Raw genomic sequence first — 18,619 nt, 5'->3', positions numbered from 1 at the left:
CATCCAGTGAGATTGCTCCAGGTGCTGCAGCTGGATTGACAGGTCAGCTGGTGATGTTTGGCCTTCAAGTTGCCGATGTTGCCCGCTATCAACCCCGTTTGAGCCGCATCACGTGGCCATTTGGCGGGGTGAAAGAAAGAGACGAAGAGGAGTAGTAGTAGTAGTAGTAGTAGTAGTAAGTAACAACATCGTATATAAACCTCGAAGGTCTATATCGTGATCGAGCTTCACCCCAGTCTCCAGCTTAGCGCACGGCCGATGATCTCGAGGTCCCATAACTTTCTGTATCTGTGCAGGTGAAGCCGCAAATGAAAACGCCGGGATCTTTGAGACGATATGTCTTGATCGAGAGAACGGTTGAGAGAGTAGTAACACGCCATCATTTCGTCTTCGACCTTCCCAACCTGAACGTGACCTAGCTGTGTCTGACTTGGCCGAGAAAACATCCCATCCCCGGTTGAACAATACTAGTCGTCCAGAGTCGTGTCAGAATCATAGGGTTAAAGGCAAAACTTAGACGTGCTTGAGAGAATTAGGGTCGGCCTTGAGTACTCCTGTCTCTGTGCTATTAGTATTCCTGTTATTGATGAGAGACATCACGTCGCTCGCCACCCACGGGTATCATCCCAAACTACCAAGTCTGGCCTTGCTACCTACACAATGGGCGCACCCACACAATCTTCAAGTCGGCCAGGCACCTGTGCATCAATGTGCCATTCTCGGGTGGCCCATGGGAAACTTCAGGCGGGTATACTCGAACACAACCATGCACGGTCATAGGCCAGAGAAGTTTTTGGAACATCAGTATCATATTCCAGTGGGACTGATGCGTCCTACCTGCTGCTATGCTGATCATCAGTAGAATGCCGGGTATCCCTTATCATAATATGAGACTTTTTTCCCATTTCGATCGACGCCATGAAACCTGACTCCCCGCGAAGCAAGCCGGACTAGCCGTAAGCACTGCATACCCCGTGCTGAAAAGCTCCACCCACAATATGCATCTTGCGACTCTCACACAGTATACTTCGTTTTTGCTCGGGTGCTGCCGGCATGCGCTGCGTCGGTATGGCCAGAGAAGTCGATGGCCTCGTTGGCCGGGATCTGGAGAACCTCCTTGAACCGTGTGCCAATCTTCATCAAGGTGTCCTTACCGCCACCCTTCCCAGTGGTACGCGTCCACAGTCCGATTCTGTAGAATGCCTTTCTCACATTGACGACGACTCCCATGATCTCATTGTCACCTTCGTCTTCGAGCGTCTCGCCGATTGCCGCAAGTTGCACATGGAGCCATAGCTCATCGATGTTAACCGCCTTCTTGTCCTTGAACGTGTACGACCATCTGCCTCCGTGCTTGTTCTGAGGATCTTCCCATTCCGGTCGAACGCCTTTTTTGAAGAGATGATAATCGGACTTGTGACTGAGATCGGAACATGCGGTAATATTATTCTGCGCCTGTTAGCTTGGTCCAAGTGCCCGCTCAAGGGCAAACATACATAAACTCCCCAGAACTCTTCAACCGTGTCGAATGTAATCACCTCTTTCAAAAGGTCATTCCAGTTGTCGCCTTTCGATGAGGGGGGCTTCGTGAACTGCAAAGCTGGTCAGTCGAGTCAAAAGTCGCGGGAGTTGTGACCTACCCAGAGGCTCCAGCTGTTGAGAAGAGGATGTTTGACATTGAAGTTGTTCACGTCGTGGAAAACCGTCTTGATCTCGTCCGAAGAGGGCGCAGTGTTCTCATCGGAAACTGGGCCAGGCACGGGCTGCGGCGTCTCAACTTCGGCCATTGTGAAATTGTATGAACGGGCTCCAGTCGAAGTGGTGATTGTCGTGGAGAAGAAGATTATGGGTGATAATAGTCAACAGATTCGATGGGCAAAAGAGGTAAAAGCTAGTTGGCGAAACAACGGGACCGTAGCGCAGTGAATTGCTAAAGCCTCCAAAGTAACGTAGGTGAACAAGGACAGATGTTCACTTGGGTGTAGAGTTGCCTCGTGAACTGCTGTGAAGTTGAACTTGAAGGTGCAAGAACCTTAGTGAGGCAATCGGGAAATTCTTCTGTCGAGACTGCCGCAGCAAAGAATCTCGAAAGTCCCAGATGGCGGGCGCAGGGTCCAAAAACAGTTTAGCGTATCCCAATCACCATAGCATCCTTGCCTGCGGTTTCTCTCGGAATTCAAATCAACCTCAAGTTGAGTTTACTCTGCCAAACTTCACTACAAGATTGCTCTACGGTGATGCTGGTGTTCAATGTATAGATGCTGAGGCTTGCTTCGTCTCAACCCGAGTCGTGCATGGCGCTCTTGTATTATCCGTAGCCGATCGAGGCGCCCCTGGACTGCAATCCTTATGGCCTGCTTGTACCCAATACTATGACCACACTCCGCCAGAACTTATGTCGAACTGTTCAACCAACTCAGGAAGCAGTTCCAACCAAGACTGACCATGTTCACAACCAGCACTTGATACTGCAACGGTACCATCTTGAAGTTGACCGCTTGAACCGCTGGCCACAGGACCCAATTCGCCTCGAGTCCTGGCAGCCAGGTCTTTCGAAGCTTTTCTTTAGGATCGCCACCTTCCATTACTGACATGGTGGTTAGGAAAAGGGCCAGGTTGCAAGGGGCGAAGACTATCTGGTCTGCTGCCACTCGAGCGGCGATTGTCGCATTCTTTGACCCGACATTGATATACTTCTGCAGGATGCCATACCACTTGGTGGCCGCCGGCCCGAAAACGACTATGAGTGTCAGCATGATGTGCGAGGAAAGGGTCAGATATACCCACGTCCGCCGTACAAGACCATTCGACCGGTCCGAGCAGAATCATGGTTTTTCCAACCTCTGCGCTCGACCGATTGTTGCGCTAGAGTGTCACCAGCACCGAAGAGGACCTTTGAAGAGTCAAACAGGGGCTTATCACAGAAGGGAGAGACATACTGCAGTGGTGATAGCCTGCGTCAAGAGTGGCCGCCGTGCAAGCTTTGCCTGATACCTGAGAGGATGAGCATTGGACGAGAAGATACAGGTGCGCAACACATACCACCTCAACATGATGCCTTCACGATAGATGTAGGGGTCGAGTGCCTTTTATCGTAACATGGGGATTAAATGTTACAATCAACCTTGAATTGCTTGCTCGCCGATTAGAATGAACCTTTGCATACAGAGATACGGCATCGCCAAAATCCAGGGGCCGTCAGTTGTTCTGCGTCATCGCCATACTGCTTCACGGCAGGAGTGGCTATTATTGGCTGACACCCCGGGCCCTCTGCGGCGAAACACTGCATTTCAGATCTCGCCAAACCTTCCTCTGGCGCAGGCGTAGTCCCAGATCCGCATTAATTTCCCCCATCGGTCTTGGCCTTAGGGTTTTCGTTCTTGGCAAGAGATTTCGCCAAACGCTGCACTGCACCGCTCCGTTTTGGGTTCGAGCCACAACCACTTTGTCGCTGAAACACCACATCGCAACTGCGCAGCGCACACCCGGCAATTCAAAGCACAGCGCTCATCAACACCAACATGGCTGACGCAGCTCCTCGTGGACGTGGTGGATTCGGTGATCGGGGCCGTGGAGATAGAGGTCGGGGTGACCGAGGTCGTGGTCGTGGCCGTGGCCGTCGTGGAGGTCAGAAGTCAGAGGAGAAGGAATGGCAGCCAGTCACGAAGTTGGGCCGTCTCGTCAAGGCTGGAAAGATCCAGAGCATGGAACAGATCTACCTGCACTCTCTGCCCATCAAGGAATATCAAATCGTGGATTGGTTCCTCCCAAAGCTGAAGGATGAAGTGATGAAGGTGAGACGCCCTTTTGACTAGCAGCAGCTGCAGCAGCATTGGAGGACCACAGTCTTTTCTAACAGACTTTCTCTTGCAGATCAAACCCGTCCAGAAGCAAACTCGTGCCGGTCAGCGAACCCGATTCAAGGCCATCGTGGTCATTGGTGACAGCGAGGGTCACGTCGGTCTCGGCATCAAGACCTCCAAAGAAGTCGCAACCGCCATCCGTGCCGCCATCATCATTGCCAAACTCTCCGTTCTGCCCGTCCGACGAGGCTACTGGGGTACCAACCTCGGTGAACCTCACTCTCTGCCCACCAAGGAATCTGGAAAGTGCGGTTCCGTCACAGTCCGATTGATCCCCGCGCCCCGAGGTACCGGCCTTGTCGCCTCCCCCGCTGTCAAGAGACTATTGCAGCTTGCCGGTGTCCAGGATGCGTACACCTCCTCTGCCGGAAGCACGAAGACTTTGGAGAACACTCTGAAAGCTACTTTCGTTGCTGTCAGCAACTCCTATGGCTTCCTTACGCCCAACTTGTGGAAGGAGAACAAGCTCATCCGAAGCCCGCTTGAGGAGTACGGTGATGTTTTGAGAGAAGGCAAGAGATACTAGACCATGGGCAACATGAACAGGGGTTGAGGTAGTCAGTTGCATTTTTCAGCGAGGACAAAAAACGCTGTGCTTTACGTATGGACACAGAAGACACGTCTGTACTTGAATTCCACGATTGAATCTGGTTCGAGTACTGCCCTCATAAAGCTTCCTTCGTTTCTTATTACTTGCGTGCGCTGCAGGCTTTTGCGGACCGGCTTAGATCACACTCGAGCGTCTTGTTTATATCGAACTTCTGAGCCGCGTAGGGCAGAGGTCGATGGCTCCAGGCTCAATACCGCAGATGTGCTGTGTCTTCTCAAGAGTCTCAGCGCCATCGCCCAGTGAATCGAAGTTCTAGGGCAGTTGCCGTCTAATGCCCAGAACCGGGCGAATCGTTGCTCTACAGCGACAGGTATGAACTCATGATCAGAACGAGCTGTACCCTAATCTTCCATTGCCATCTCTTCCATGGCTTTTACCGCATTCTCTAACTCTCTTATTCTCTGGCCCACCCGACTTTGTATCTCCTTGCCAACTTCTGGATCGCCCTCTTTGACGGCCTTTTCAAAGGCGTCCTTAAGCGTCTGCAGTGCCTCTTGTGCTGCCTCGCGGTCGTCAGCGGCATACACGGTTTTCTTCTCGGTTTCTTCCGCAGCAATTTCGAACTCGTCTCTTGCTGTCGCGTACAGGTCGTTAAGGTTTTCCATCAAAGCATCAGCCGTAGGAGACTGGGCGGGACGAATTGATGATGTATGGAATGCGTAGGTCTGTCTAGAGGCGCCGCATCGCACGGCGATTGGGTTTTGCGGTATTCGATGGCCTAGCGTAAGAGAGCAGCGGTTTGAAATCGACGCAGCCGAACCGCAAGAAGCAGCCGCTCTCCGGAGAAACTGTATGGCGCCTCTGGAGATCATCTTGCCGAGACAGGAAGAAGTTGATGAAGGAGATATCAAGAAATTCGAACAGGTAAGTGAACTGAATAATGCGTCGATTGTTTGATGCTACAAAATTGAGGAGGTCAAGTGGTATCTACCTAAGACACTGAACTGCAGTGTGTTTGGTGGGTATAGGTACACTACTAGCCGCAGGCGCGTCGGCGATTAGATGACGTTGGCCAATGTGACCTACTACTAATGGGTTCTTGGGTTATTTAGTATCTCAATCGCTAGTCCCTGAGATCTCGTCGTTAGCATGATCAACTGGAGGGTCCCTAGGTCTAGTACCTCATTATCGATGAATCTGGGGCAGCTCTTCGGTCCCTGGCTAACAATGACCCTACACTTGACCGAGTATGGCTGAGATCTATTCATCCATCATCAGATCTTCTCGCTCGCAACTTCTTGTGTCGGATATAGCGCCACAAACGCATTGCCCACATACACTAAACTAGTACCTAGGTATCTGCACTGCAGTGCCTGGTGCGCAAATCATCAACTTGAACGTCGTCTTCTTGTGACGTATCGGTGCCCCTTGTGCCTCACGAACCATGACGTCCCGTGGCGGTCTGGCTTCTGGCTGGCTATTTGTTCCAGCTGGCCGTGCCAATGGCTGTTCGTCATTGTAGGTGAATAGGTGAAGCTTCAAGTGAGGGAAACCTGCGTCATTGTGTTTTCAGTTGAACTTGAGCAAGCTTGTAGTGACTTTTCATTTGATCTTCATTCATAAATACTACCTACCTTACCCGACCCTGCCCACACAGTACTGGCTTGGATTCGATTCACTCATACCACTCCTCGAAAGCAAAATAGTCAAAGCTTCTCCTGTCTCCCTCTGCTTCCTGCTATCCTCCTCGAACATCTAATTCACAATCTCCAACATGTTGGCGAACACCCCACGGACGGCCATACGGTCAACACGAGTCTTGAGAATTCGTCAACCAATCCGACCTAGACAACCTCGCAACCTCCGGTTTCAGTCCACCTCGACACCCAAGGATGCAGCATCATCCTCAGCCACAAGCCCTGCTCTATTGGGTGGCTTGGCTGGCGGAACAATCGCGCTGGTGGGAGGCTACATGTGGTACTACTTCTCGGGTGCGAAGACTGTTGTGAACAACGTTCATGCTGCCAAATCTTATGTCGACAGCGCCTTCAAAAAGACAACCGAGGCCGCTCCTGAACCTAATCAAGCTATCCAATGGCTCCGTGAAACGGTGAACAGCTACACAAAGATGATCCCCGGAGCCTCTAAGTACGTGGACTCAGCGTTCGATGACCTCGACAAGGTGCGCGAAAAGCACGGAGATGATGTGGACAAAATCATTCATCAAACATATGAGGAATTGAAAGGCGTGACCAAGGCCGGCTTCAGCGTCGAGGCAGTCAGCAAGGCTTGGGATGTGCTGCAAAAATGCTTCAGCCGCATCGCGAGTCTAGCCTCGGACGCTGCAGACGACATCCTCGACAACCACCCCGAACTGAAGGATAAAGTTGGTGGCAACCTTCAACAGCTCAAGAAGATGGGCGAGCAATACGGGCCCGAGGCCAAGCAGAAGGTCGATGAGACATGGCAGCAAGTCCGCGATATCATGAAAGGTGGCGTTAGCATGGAGACTGTGAACAAGCTACAAAGCTTGGTTCAAGAGAAGACACAGGAGGTCAAGAAATACGGCGACCAAGCATGGCAGAAAGGGCTCGAGCAAGCCAAGCCCCTTCTCGACAAGCAACCGCAATTGAAGCAATTACTCGAGACCAACAAGGACAAACTCCTCCAAGGCGACCTTGGCCAACTATGGCAGAAGGTGCAAGAGGCGACCAAGTCAGGCAGCACAGACGATCTTCAAAAGTTTGTCAAGGAGCAAGCCAGTAAAGCCACAGGCGGCGGTGGTGGAATCGAACAATTCCTCCAAATGATTCCCGGTGGAAAAGAGCTTGGGCCCAAGCTGCAACAGTTACAAGAGCTGAGCCAGAAGCACGGACAGGAGGCAGAGAAGTTGGTGAAGAGCGCAATCGAGGATATTCAAAAGGTGCTGTCACAAAAGGTTGAGGAAGGTCAGAAGCTGAAGGAAAAGGCAAAGGCTGATGCGAAAAATCAATAAGCTCAAGCGACCTTGTGGCCAGGAGCATGGGATGACACCTTCGTGGTTTCCTCGAATGGGCAGATCATGGCAGCAGTCGTGTATCGTGTATTATTCTCAGCAAGCAGCTTTCCATGCGGCTGCGTCTCAGGCTGGTCACGCTTGTATCTTGTAACATGAAATGAAAGAAAAGCAACCGGCCATAACTATCTGAGTCCATACTAGTACCATATTGCTCTGATCTGGTGGATTTGACGTCACAGCGCGGAATCCCGCAGTAAGGCTGACTAAAGAGTAAGAGTACATCCTGTGCGTCTACCACCGCACATAACAGACCATTTCTAAATGAGTCGCCGGTTATGCATACATAGGCACATTCTATCTTATGCTCCGTCTAGGATGAGCTCGACTTCCCATCCCACTCCGGGCCGCCCCCTTCCTAGCACGGTGAGCGAGCATCTCGCCGGCAGTGGTCAGTCGTGGCATGGCAAAATCACCCCCGACGGGCCGTGTCCCCCGCAGAAAGGTCGGTATCACATGTACATCGGGTTGTTTTGCCCGTTCGCCCACCGAGCGAACCTCGTGCGGCATCTCAAGGGGCTCACGGATCTGATCGATATTTCTGTGGTGAAGCCGTACCCCAAGGGCGACGAGACTGGATGGCCAGGGTGGCAGTTCCCCAGTACGGACGAGGAGTATCCCGGGGCGACGGTGGACCGGCTCTACGGCAGCAAGTACATACACGAGCTCTATTTCAGGGCCGACCCGGGGTACAAGGGCCGGTACAGTGTTCCTGTGCTTTGGGATCGCGAAACCGAGACGATCGTTAACAACGAGAGCGCTGAGCTGCTGAGGGACCTGCAGACGGCATTCAACCATCTCTTGCCTGAAGATCTTGCGCGGGTGACGCTCTACCCGGAGCACCTGAGACAGAAGATCGACGAGGTGAGTGGCTGGATGCAGCGCGACCTCAACACGGGCGTGTATGCGGCCGGCTTTGCGGACTCGCAGGAAGTCTACGACAAGAAGGTGCTGCCCGTGTTCGCAGCCCTGAACAAGCTGGAGAAGATGGTCGCAGCCAACGGCGGACCGTATATCTTGGGCAAGGACCTGACGGAGCTGGACATCCGAGCCTACGCGACGCTGATCCGGTTCGATACCGTCTATGTGCAGCATTTCAAGTGCAATCTGGGCACCATCCGGCATGACTACCCACAGCTCAACAATTACTTGAAGAACCTATATTGGAACGTCAAGGGATTCAAAGAAACCACCGACTTCAAGCATATCAAGGAGAATTACACCAAGAGCCACTACGATATCAACCCGAAGGCAATCACTCCCCGAGGACCCTATCCGGACATTGAAGAAGGATATGAACCTGATTTGGGTAAAGTCAGGGTTGGCGGTGTCGCGATGCCCGAGGTAGTGGAACTGGAAAAGCAACTGCCTTGAATATCAAACTTGGGACCCTTTCGTGCGATCAAGGTCTTGACCCTGGCCAACTCAGATGATTGTGAAGTACCTTGTTGGTCCCACTGTTATGATATTGCGTGAACCCAGCAGGCTGGCAGGACGAAGGTATGCTAATAGCCGGCTGGTCGGTCGACCTTGGAAACGACCATGAGTGGGGAGGAGGTCGGCGACAATGTTGCTTTAGGTCTCGTCCTTTCGCGCCGGTGTATTCTCTAGGAATGGTGAAACGGCGAACCGGCGCCGAAGGGCTGGTCGAAATCAAGGTTGTACTTCGTGGACAAAGCATTGCGTGCAACGAGGCAATCAAGGGGCGATACCTTGGTACATAGGAGACGATCCAGGAAGAAAAGGCCTCCCTCGTTGACGAGTGGGAGAAACTGCGACGACGGCTAATAATAAAGGAAATTCGATAGAACAAAATGCCCCGATGCAGCCAATCAGCACCATCAACTCAACCCCCCAAGAAAGACCAACAGCAAGCCTGGCTTTCCTTAATTACTAGTAGTTCCCAGGAGATGTCCTAGGCACTACTACCTACCTGGTAGGCACCAAACCCCTTCCCCATTGTTATCTCCGTAGCCTCTCTAGTCTCCCTGGTCTCTCTAACCACCACTACGCTGCCACAGCAATCTCTTTGTGGTTGAGACAAATGCCTTGGTCCACACAAGAGCGGATGGTTTTCGGGTTTGTTGCTGGTGGCTATGCCTGTCAGAAGGAAAAGTCCCTCAGCCAGTCGATTGGTGCACCTCATAGTCTGGCATGACCGCAAATTTCGGTGTGTATCATTTTCTTTGCTCCGTACCAGTCGAGAACAAGCTCCAGCCGGAAGGAAAGTGGCATTCCACTACCCCTGGCTAACGATGGACCTTGCACAGACTCCCACCAGCGACTGGCCCTCTCCACGTCTAGCTCACGGCTATAGACGCCCTCGGCCTCGTCGGTCAACCTCTCGTCAGCCTCCTTTCCCATCAAAGCGCTCGTGCGAACTGCTCGACCCTGGTAAACGTGGCCGACTGTGGCGCTGATTTAGTCCTCATACAGCTAATCCAGTGGCCCTGAGGATGACGACGCAAAATATCTACGGCCATGGATACCCACAGCACCTTTCCTCTTTCTCGCTCCTCGTCCTCCAGTCGTTTGCCCTTATCCCACGTCCCAATGCAACCGGGAGATGGCCATTAAGATTGCATTTTGATACCGACACTTTGGAGGAGAACCATGCATTGGAAGAACATACTTTGTGCCGACGCGGTATTCATGATTCCAGATGTCGAGTCTGGAAGACATTCCACGCAAGAGCAGGGCCAAAAAAAATGAAAATAAACAATGCGGCCGTCTCCGGGAACGTCTGTCAGAAAATGTGTATGCATATGCTTTTCCATCAGTCCAACAGCTCTACTGGTCTGCTCGAGTCCACTCACCGATGTTGACACTTGAAGCTAGACGAGCCTTAGCAGGAGCCTTGATCGACGCCCGTTCCCCGTCACCGCAGTCAAACACCCTGGCCATTGTTTAGTCTCGAACTTTCTGAAGCCTCATTTCCTATCCCAGCCAAACAATGTCTCTAGTTGCCAGATGTTATGCACGGCGCCAGAATATGATCATACCCGGCGTCTACAAGGCCTTTCGTGGTTGAAGGAGACGGCCCTTTGGCATCTCGTCTGCTTGCGAGCACTTTAACATACCCTAGTCGCTTGTTGACCATTCGATCCTGGCCTCTGACCCGGTGACACTTTTACAACAAGGCTTTTTGACATGATCGACTAAAGTCCATCGGAGCCTTAAATCACTCAATATGCTCGCCGTCGGCTATCGATTCTAGGACCTCCAGACGTCGAACGCTTTGGATGAGTGCGCAGGCACGCCCTTTGAGGAAGGAAAGATATCATATGTTGGAGGACCTTGGGAAGGAAGCATGGAAGTCCCGGCAAGGAATGTGGCAGGAGGCCTGCCTGTAATCAAATGCTCGAATTGCGGCGTTGATGTTGAGATGGCAGCCATGGCCATCCATCAATGCGCAACATCGAAAAGCGCAGCGTCTGGTAAACCCGGCCCGCCCGTTGCGAACGTACATGGCAGACTGACAACCACACGCAGCTTTCGTCAGACCGCCGCCTCCGCCTCGAACAGAGTTGTCAAATAGCTCAAGAAACGTTCGATTGCACAGACCGTTGTTGCCGAAGATTGACCCGTCCGCAGGGTGTATGTGCAGGTCCAACGGCGATGTGTTTCATACTGATCTTGTTCCAGTTCGACCACCCGTCTTCCAAGGTGAACTCACGCCTGCCAGCAGTCAACACAGCTCCATGGTATCTCCTGTCAGCGCTTCTTCCGGGAGCCGACCGCCATGGCCAACAAAGCGCAAAGGCTCCGTACCAGGACCACGGCGTCCTCCATCTCCAGAATTGTCGAATCTCGACTGCGCTTTCCCGCCCTTCCCACTGCCACCTAAAGCGTCGACTACCCGGCGGCGCGATAGATCCATCACACAAGGCAACGAAGGGCAGCGGTCTCGATCCAGAACCGCACCCCGGCTTCCGCAACAGGATAGCCTATCCATTCCACTGATAAGAGCTGAGTCATTGAACAGTGTGTCCGAACTCACGAACCACAAGCAACAAGATGTGATATCCCGCGGAACCAGCCCTTCGATCAGCAGCAGTGGCTCGACCAGCAACAAGGCTCCTAGCATCCAGCAGAGCCTCAATGAAACGTCAGAGGTGCAGGACATGCAGCCTCCCCCAAAGCAGGCCTCGCTACGTGAGTCGGGAGACGGATCTATCCCCAGAACAACACCGCTACAGGTGCCCACAAGATCGTACTCCGAACCACCGCCTCAACAAGGTGCAACAACCCAGCAGGACTTCAGTGCGTTTGTTTTCAATGATAATATGAATGCCGACGCCGAGTCGACCAAAAATACTTTGGCACCTATGCAGGCTGAGCCAGGTTACAAGTCGAAAAGGCCTCCACCCCTCGCCCGGGAGCAGTCCCTTCCTCTGACCAAGGTGAGGTCTCCTACTGCGCCTCAACCATCATCAGCCGGCGTTTTGTCAAAAGGTTTTGGAAAACTCTTTGGTCGACGTCGATCGCATTCCATGATTTCTCGTCGAGAGGTCGCCCGACAGGCTTTGAGTGATGAACCGGATGTCTACGATCATCAGGATGCAGGCCAAAGCATTCTGAGTGCGCGGAGTGATGGATCACTCTCCACTGCAGAACCTTCTCCTCTCCTTACCCCGTCGATGACCTCGCCCATCCCGGTACTATCAAGCCATGAAGAGTCTCTACAAGCTCTCGAGGGAATGACAGCGGCTCCAAAGTCCGCTCCGATGGTATTGATTGAGCCAGTCATCGAAGAAGAACCTTCTGAGCCTATACCGTCGCCCCAGCAAGTGCGAGTGGAGCCAGTACAAGCGTCGAGCCCGATCGTAGTCGTTCCTGAGCCTGAACCGGCCCAGGCTGTTGAATCTCTCCAACGCATTTCTATCGACTCGGCTTCTTCATATGGTTCGGTCGGGTTCTCTGACCATGGGAGCAGCTCAAGATCCAGTTCCCCTCGTACAGATTCTTTGATGATCAAGTCCTTCGACTCGTCACACTTGAAGGTGGACCAGCTCCTGAATGCGGAAATTCCAGCACCATTAAGACCAGGGCGGGCCCAGACACTTCCCGAATCGCCAACCGATCCTCTTTTCCAACAAGGGCGGCTTTCTCCCATTCCGGATCACAGTCATGTACCGAGTCAACCGATACCTCCTCTGCAGGCATCTCAAGTCGAGTCTCAACCCAGTCTGACTCCGGGTCTGGAACCTCATGCAGCTCTCGTCCAGAAAGGCAATATCTCGACGCCCAACAAGGGTATCTGTCGTGGATGTTCCCAAGTGATTCTTGCAGCACAGAAATCTGTATCGAGTGCCGATGGGCGGCTGACTGGTCGTTATCACAAGGAATGCTTTGTATGTCGGACGTGCCAAAACGCATTCCCGACCGCGGAGTTCTACGTGCACGACGACCAGCCATACTGCGCTCATCACTACCACGAGTTGGAGAATTCATTATGTGCCACCTGTGGGAAAGGCATCGAAGGTCTGTACATGGAAACCGCCAACGTGGCAGGTCGCGGGAAGGAAAAGCACCATGCGGAGTGCCTGAAGTGTACCACCTGCAAGATCCGACTCGATCACGATTACTTTGAGCTGTCAGGCAACGTGTACTGTGAGCGAGATGCATTTCGCATAGCCAGCATGCCGAAGACCCGTGACAATGCCCCCAGCCGACCGAGTCCCCTAATCCGGGAGTATATCAGCAGCGGAGACCGAGGGCTGTTGGGGGCCAAGAAATTCCCAGAACGAAGAACAACCAGATTAATGACCATGACCTAGTTTCATGACAGCGAGCGTTTGATATAAAAGCATAGTGGTTTGTGATTGGTGCGGCGGATCTGAGCAGAAGGTTTGCTTCTTGCAGTTCAGACAGGCCCCGGCGGGAAGATGAGTTTATTCAGATTTACAGCCGTCTCACATTCTGCATTGACTTGGAGAAGAATCGGTCTGCAAGGCACGCGCGGGAGCTAGGACGATGTCGCGGTGACAGCTGTGAAGAGGTGAAGGTATCGAAGAGAAGATGAAATCGTACATGGTGACACCACCTCACGGTTTCTATTTCGGCCGAAAACGAATCTATCCGCCACATCTATGGACAGGCAATCGTTGTCGAACGGACAGCAGTGCAGATCAATTTGCCGCCGGCTTGGGGGAGATTGGCTGACTGCATCAGCCCGCGGCGCCAGATTGTGGATCGAACGAGAATATATATCTAATGTATATTGTGGCAGCACGAAGACCGCGGATTCGTGTCCGAGTTGTTTTGATCCATAAGCCATGCATCAATCCTCATTCTTTCCCAGGTTGCAACAAAGTGTTTGATGTGTTTTTGCAGTTGCATACGAGGGCACACGGCCTGAGACACATCGCGTGCCAGTTTTGGATATGCAAGCCAACGAGTTGAATGCATCTACAGCTGATCCCGGGACCAGGTACAGAATCTAGTATGGAAAGAATAAAGAGCTGTCGCGTTGTGAAGCTGGCGTCGACTCTCCTGACATTCGTCCTGTGAAACCGGGATGAAAACTCGCAGATGCTGTAGCGGTACGGGATATGCAGGTGACCATAGTCATCTGCAGTCATGGTTTGCCCGAGCTGCTTTTCCTTTCCTTGGTGACGGTATTGACAACGACTGGGTCAAGAACCGGCCTGAAGATGCGTTGCATGATGCAGAGGAGAACCAGAAAATGGTTTGTCCTCCGAGCCATATGCTGATGCCAATGCAATGATCGGAGCGACCCAGATATCTATCTCGCATCACGTCTGCATGCATCACGCAGCCCAGGACTGGGATACGCTGGGTATCAAAACCTATTGCGGAAGGACCTGGATCTATACTCGCATCATGTGCGCTGTAAGTGTTGGCATGTTGAGGAAGGAAGCCCTTGGTTGGCTCGACTTCGAATGCATGACGCAGTCAAAACTTGCTTCCTCTGGTCCTTGGGTGGTGTCGTATGCGAGAGACTTGTTGACGGAGAAGAGATGCGCACGCAGCAGGATCGACATATTGGGACAAGACGCGACGAGGTGCGACTCTGTTTACCTCTATCGATCATCAGCATTGAGAAATCTCGAGCACATTTGCCATTGCGTCAGACAATTGGTATAGCTTGTTAGCAAACATGGTTGTTGAGTGTCTCAATCATCCCATTCAAGTGCTTCTCAAATCTGGCTGAGTGCCCCGGCGCTTTTGGGTGCGCCCTTATTTAATCACTGTGCAGTGGTAGACATGGATGCACATGTCTCAGATGTAGAGGAAAAGTTGCTGCCGTCTCATTCATTGTTGACTTACTTCGGTGAAGCTCCAAGGCTCCATTGAAAAGGGGCCGTGGAGCCAATGGCAGGAAAGACCGACGGGAAGATTCGGCGACGATGGGAAATTGGTTTTCTAGACCGTCTAGACATCTACACCGCCAGAAGTCGAGAGAAGTTGTCTCCGTCTGCCCATGTGCCCAGATGCTCAAGATCGTGGTCATTGTCCAGTCAGCTTCGAGCGCGCGCAGAGATGCATTGACTGGGATATTTGAGAGAGATAGTTGCTACTCCAGTGATCCTTGTAGAACTGTTGATGAGGAAATGATTGTGTGGTGTTGCCTCGAGTGATAGAAATCCACACTGGAGGGACATCGCATTACAGGACTTTGGGGACGTGTTTGGGGGAAACGTGTCCTCACGCGTGGCGGTTTGTTTTCTGTGGGGAAAGAAGATGGGATATCTCTCTAAAATAGACAGGAATAGACAGGAATGGTGGAGAAGATAGTGCGGGTTGATACCTGGAGTAGCTAGAGTGGAGACTTTTAGATGCAGCTATGGAGTGGATATTAAAAGTCTAACCACTAGAGACTTAGCGGTGTAGTTAGAGCTATGCATCGGCGAATCACATGATACCATCACCCCACTGACCGTCTGCCAAGCCACAGTTGGCCAACCAAGTTCCGCCCTCACATGGAGTTCAGGCTGCCCAACGGCTGGGCGGACCAAAACACGGTAATAACGACGCTCAACATGTCCATAAAGCGGTGCCTGTTCCTGCTTCCTCTCTTCTCAGCACTGCAGAAGTCTCTCTCTCTCTACCTCAATCACAGCTTCATACCTAGAGTCCAATCAACCACCAGATCACTGCCCGGCCGTGATCCTTTTTCAACCCCTCATCTAACCAGCTGGATCACTTCCGAGTGATCCGTCAACGCCGTCAAGACGTTTTCCAATCAGTTGAACTCGTATGTCTCCCTGGTACCACCATGTTTCTTTCTCCCCCCGGTCATCACGAACCAGCCCATTCACTGGTACCTGCATTCCTCGATCCCTGCTTCATCTCGATCTAGCCTTGGATCATGTCCATGTACATGTACATGTACATAGACAAGTACAAATGCCCCAGGACTGTCCCTGAGCATCGTTGCCGCCAGCTGGTTTCGATCTGGATGCAGTCCACCGCCTCGGTGCGCATGGTGCCTGGGGCATGCTTGTCTCTTGTATTGTTGCTGCTGGCCTCAATCGCAATCAGAACCATTTTTACTCTTTGTTCTTGCCTCTCTCCCGGCACAATGCTCAACATGATATCTGACATATCATCTCTGTTTAGGTCGCACCACCCGTTCAACGGTACCCGCTGCTCTGCCCGTGCTGGAGGAGCAGCCGATTACGCCAAAACTCGATAAATTGGTCGTCAGCATATTAACACTGCTCTCACTCAATCTTCAACGGCATTCTTTACTAGCCAATTTTATCGTCGACAAACATGGCACCTCACGCGGAAATCGGCAACGGCAACAGCAACGGTACCATGAACGGGTATAGCGCGCATGGGTCGACTCAATCCCACCAGGATCTTCTCACAGTCAACTCTCCCAATGTGGCCTATACCGATGACCACATCAAGTCTAGATACGTCTATCGCACCACGGAGGTCACCAAAACCGCCAATGGCAAATTCACGGCCTCTCCCAAGGAGACGGTCTATGATTTCAAGGTTGATCGCAAGGTCCCCAAGGTCGGTATGATGTTGGTGGGCTGGGGTGGTAACAATGGTTCCACCGTTACCGCGGGCATCATTGCCAATCGACGTGGGCTTGTCTGGGACACTCGTGAAGGCCCTCGTGCTGCCAACTATTACGGCTCTGTGGTGATGGGTTCGACCATCAAGCTGGGCACCGAAGCCAAAACTGGCGAGGAAATCAACATTCCTTTCCATGATGTTTTGCCCATGGTCCACCCCAACGACATTGTCATTGGTGGATGGGACATCAGTGGCATGAACATTGCGGCTGCCATGGATCGTGCCCAGGTTCTGGAACCGACTCTGAAGGCTCAGGTCTACAAGGAGATGGCACTCATGAAGCCTCTACCGAGTATCTACTACCCCGATTTCATTGCCGCCAATCAAGAAGATCGTGCGGACAATGTCCTTCCGGGTAAAAAGGCGAGCATGGCTCATGTTGAGCAGCTGAGAAAGGACATTAGGTATGACTTGCACAAAAGACGAACATGCAGAGTGATGCTGACCAACGTACCAGGACTTTCAAAGAGCAGAACAGCCTTGACCGGGTCATTGTTCTTTGGACCGCCAACACCGAGCGCTATGCCGACATCATTCCCGGTGTCAACGACACGGCCGAGAACTTGTTGAAGGCCATTGAACAGGGCCATGAGGAGGTCTCGCCCTCTACGGTCTTTGCCGTGGCCTGCGTTCTGGAGAACGCACCGTTCATCAACGGTTCTCCTCAGAACACCTTTGTTCCGGGCGCGATCGACCTTGCCGAGAAGCACGGGTCGTTCATCGGTGGCGACGATTTCAAGTCCGGCCAGACCAAGATGAAGTCTGCCCTGGTGGATTTCTTGATCAACGCCGGCATCAAGTTGACTTCCATTGCAAGCTACAACCATCTCGGCAACAACGATGGCAAGAACTTGAGCTCGCAGCGACAATTCCGCTCCAAGGAGATCTCCAAGTCCAACGTGGTCGATGACATGGTCGCGGCCAATACGGTCTTGTACGAGAAAGACGAGCATCCAGACCACACCGTCGTCATCAAGTACATGCCTGCCGTCGGGGACAACAAGCGGGCGTTGGATGAATACTACGCCGAGATCTTTATGGGCGGCCACCAGACCATCAGCATCTTCAATGTCTGCGAGGACTCGTTGCTCGCGTCGCCGCTGATCATTGATTTGGTCCTCGTCGCCGAGATGATGACTCGTATTCAGTGGAAGACCGAGTCTGCCGCCGAGTACAAGGGGTTCCACAGTGTTCTCAGTATCCTCAGCTACATGTTGAAGGCACCGCTCACCCCTCCTGGCACTCCGGTCATCAACTCGCTGGCGAAGCAACGCGCCGCCCTGACCAACATCTTCCGCGCCTGTATCGGTCTCCAGCCCGAGTCTGACATGACTCTCGAGCACAAGTTGTTCTGAGTCTTGGACTCAGACTCGGTCTCGGTCTCGACCTGGTGAACACAACCCCCACCTCTCCGCAAGAATGAAGAATCAGCAGGGCTGGACAACCTCTCGGAATTAGTGTAATTGCGATGGGTGGCTAGACTTGTTTTGTTCTTCTCTCTCTTGCATTGCGATTGGCGACAGGTCGTGCTCTTTGTTGTTGGTCTCGGTCTGTTTGCCTCTGCAACAGTCCCTCTGTCTTTGTTTCTTTTTGCTCCCAAGTCCAACTCTCAAGTCACTCTTTTGAACACCACAGATACCCTAGGTATCCTACCTATATAGTCTCGGCAACACAAATATATTGCTTTGCCTACTTTTATCTTTCTGGTCGGGTGTCGTCCTCGTCCTCGCTTCGCATGTATAAACGCGTTTCCTATCCTTACATTTCCAAATGTAAAATGTATTATTTTCCCCGGCCCTTCCGTTTACTAGCCCTATCGCATATGGTTGACTACCTTCTCAAAACACGACGCCCCTTCTGAGAAGTTGTTTCTCGTTTCCCTTTCTGGCTGATCAGACGAATCTCGAGATGAATACCCCGTCGTCATGATCTACGAGCTATGGCGATGGTGCTCTCGTGTGAATTGTCTACTGGATGCCTTGGGAGGAGTCCTATCCGCCGAAAGTATTGCCCATCTTATCATATCTTATCATATGACGGCATAATCTCATCTGTCGCCTCTTATCTCTCGATTTCGATATCAAGAAGAAG

The 18,619-nt window shown here is 52.2% G+C and overlaps 8 protein-coding genes across 8 annotated transcripts; 5 read left to right on the top strand and 3 right to left on the bottom strand.

Annotated features, from left to right (window-relative positions):
• Positions 1 to 1,014: 1,014 nt before the first annotated feature.
• A1O1_01486 (translation initiation factor 4E) lies at positions 1,015 to 1,787 on the bottom strand (the record flags this gene model as incomplete). The annotated part of the gene is made up of 3 exons (XM_007722399.1): positions 1,015 to 1,449; positions 1,497 to 1,592; positions 1,641 to 1,787. 3 exons carry the CDS (start codon positions 1,785 to 1,787, stop codon positions 1,015 to 1,017), a joined length of 678 nt encoding a protein of 225 aa, XP_007720589.1.
• Positions 1,788 to 2,393: 606 nt separating this feature from the next.
• Positions 2,394 to 2,756, bottom strand: A1O1_01485 (uncharacterized protein; the record flags this gene model as incomplete). Its single annotated transcript, XM_007722398.1, has 1 exon — positions 2,394 to 2,756. The coding sequence occupies one exon, from the start codon at positions 2,754 to 2,756 to the stop codon at positions 2,394 to 2,396; it is 363 nt and encodes a 120-aa protein (XP_007720588.1).
• Positions 2,757 to 3,521: 765 nt separating this feature from the next.
• A1O1_01484 (40S ribosomal protein S2) lies at positions 3,522 to 4,389 on the top strand (the record flags this gene model as incomplete). Its single annotated transcript, XM_007722397.1, has 2 exons — positions 3,522 to 3,794; positions 3,874 to 4,389. 2 exons carry the CDS (start codon positions 3,522 to 3,524, stop codon positions 4,387 to 4,389), a joined length of 789 nt encoding a protein of 262 aa, XP_007720587.1.
• A 425-nt stretch (positions 4,390 to 4,814) lies between these two features.
• On the bottom strand, positions 4,815 to 5,078 carry A1O1_01483 (uncharacterized protein; the record flags this gene model as incomplete). The annotated part of the gene is made up of 1 exon (XM_007722396.1): positions 4,815 to 5,078. One exon carries the CDS (start codon positions 5,076 to 5,078, stop codon positions 4,815 to 4,817), a length of 264 nt encoding a protein of 87 aa, XP_007720586.1.
• A 1,109-nt stretch (positions 5,079 to 6,187) lies between these two features.
• On the top strand, positions 6,188 to 7,408 carry A1O1_01482 (uncharacterized protein; the record flags this gene model as incomplete). The annotated part of the gene is made up of 1 exon (XM_007722395.1): positions 6,188 to 7,408. One exon carries the CDS (start codon positions 6,188 to 6,190, stop codon positions 7,406 to 7,408), a length of 1,221 nt encoding a protein of 406 aa, XP_007720585.1.
• Positions 7,409 to 7,786: 378 nt separating this feature from the next.
• A1O1_01481 (glutathione S-transferase) lies at positions 7,787 to 8,842 on the top strand (the record flags this gene model as incomplete). Its single annotated transcript, XM_007722394.1, has 1 exon — positions 7,787 to 8,842. The coding sequence occupies one exon, from the start codon at positions 7,787 to 7,789 to the stop codon at positions 8,840 to 8,842; it is 1,056 nt and encodes a 351-aa protein (XP_007720584.1).
• Positions 8,843 to 11,169: 2,327 nt separating this feature from the next.
• Positions 11,170 to 13,248, top strand: A1O1_01480 (uncharacterized protein; the record flags this gene model as incomplete). The annotated part of the gene is made up of 1 exon (XM_007722393.1): positions 11,170 to 13,248. The coding sequence occupies one exon, from the start codon at positions 11,170 to 11,172 to the stop codon at positions 13,246 to 13,248; it is 2,079 nt and encodes a 692-aa protein (XP_007720583.1).
• A 2,962-nt stretch (positions 13,249 to 16,210) lies between these two features.
• On the top strand, positions 16,211 to 17,883 carry A1O1_01479 (myo-inositol-1-phosphate synthase; the record flags this gene model as incomplete). Its single annotated transcript, XM_007722392.1, has 2 exons — positions 16,211 to 16,932; positions 16,986 to 17,883. 2 exons carry the CDS (start codon positions 16,211 to 16,213, stop codon positions 17,881 to 17,883), a joined length of 1,620 nt encoding a protein of 539 aa, XP_007720582.1.
• Positions 17,884 to 18,619: the final 736 nt, after the last annotated feature.

This window comes from Capronia coronata, assembly GCF_000585585.1.
Source record: "Capronia coronata CBS 617.96 chromosome Unknown acBCG-supercont1.1, whole genome shotgun sequence".
NCBI lineage: Eukaryota > Fungi > Ascomycota > Eurotiomycetes > Chaetothyriales > Herpotrichiellaceae > Capronia > Capronia coronata.
This window is presented reverse-complemented; position numbering and strand designations above follow the sequence as displayed.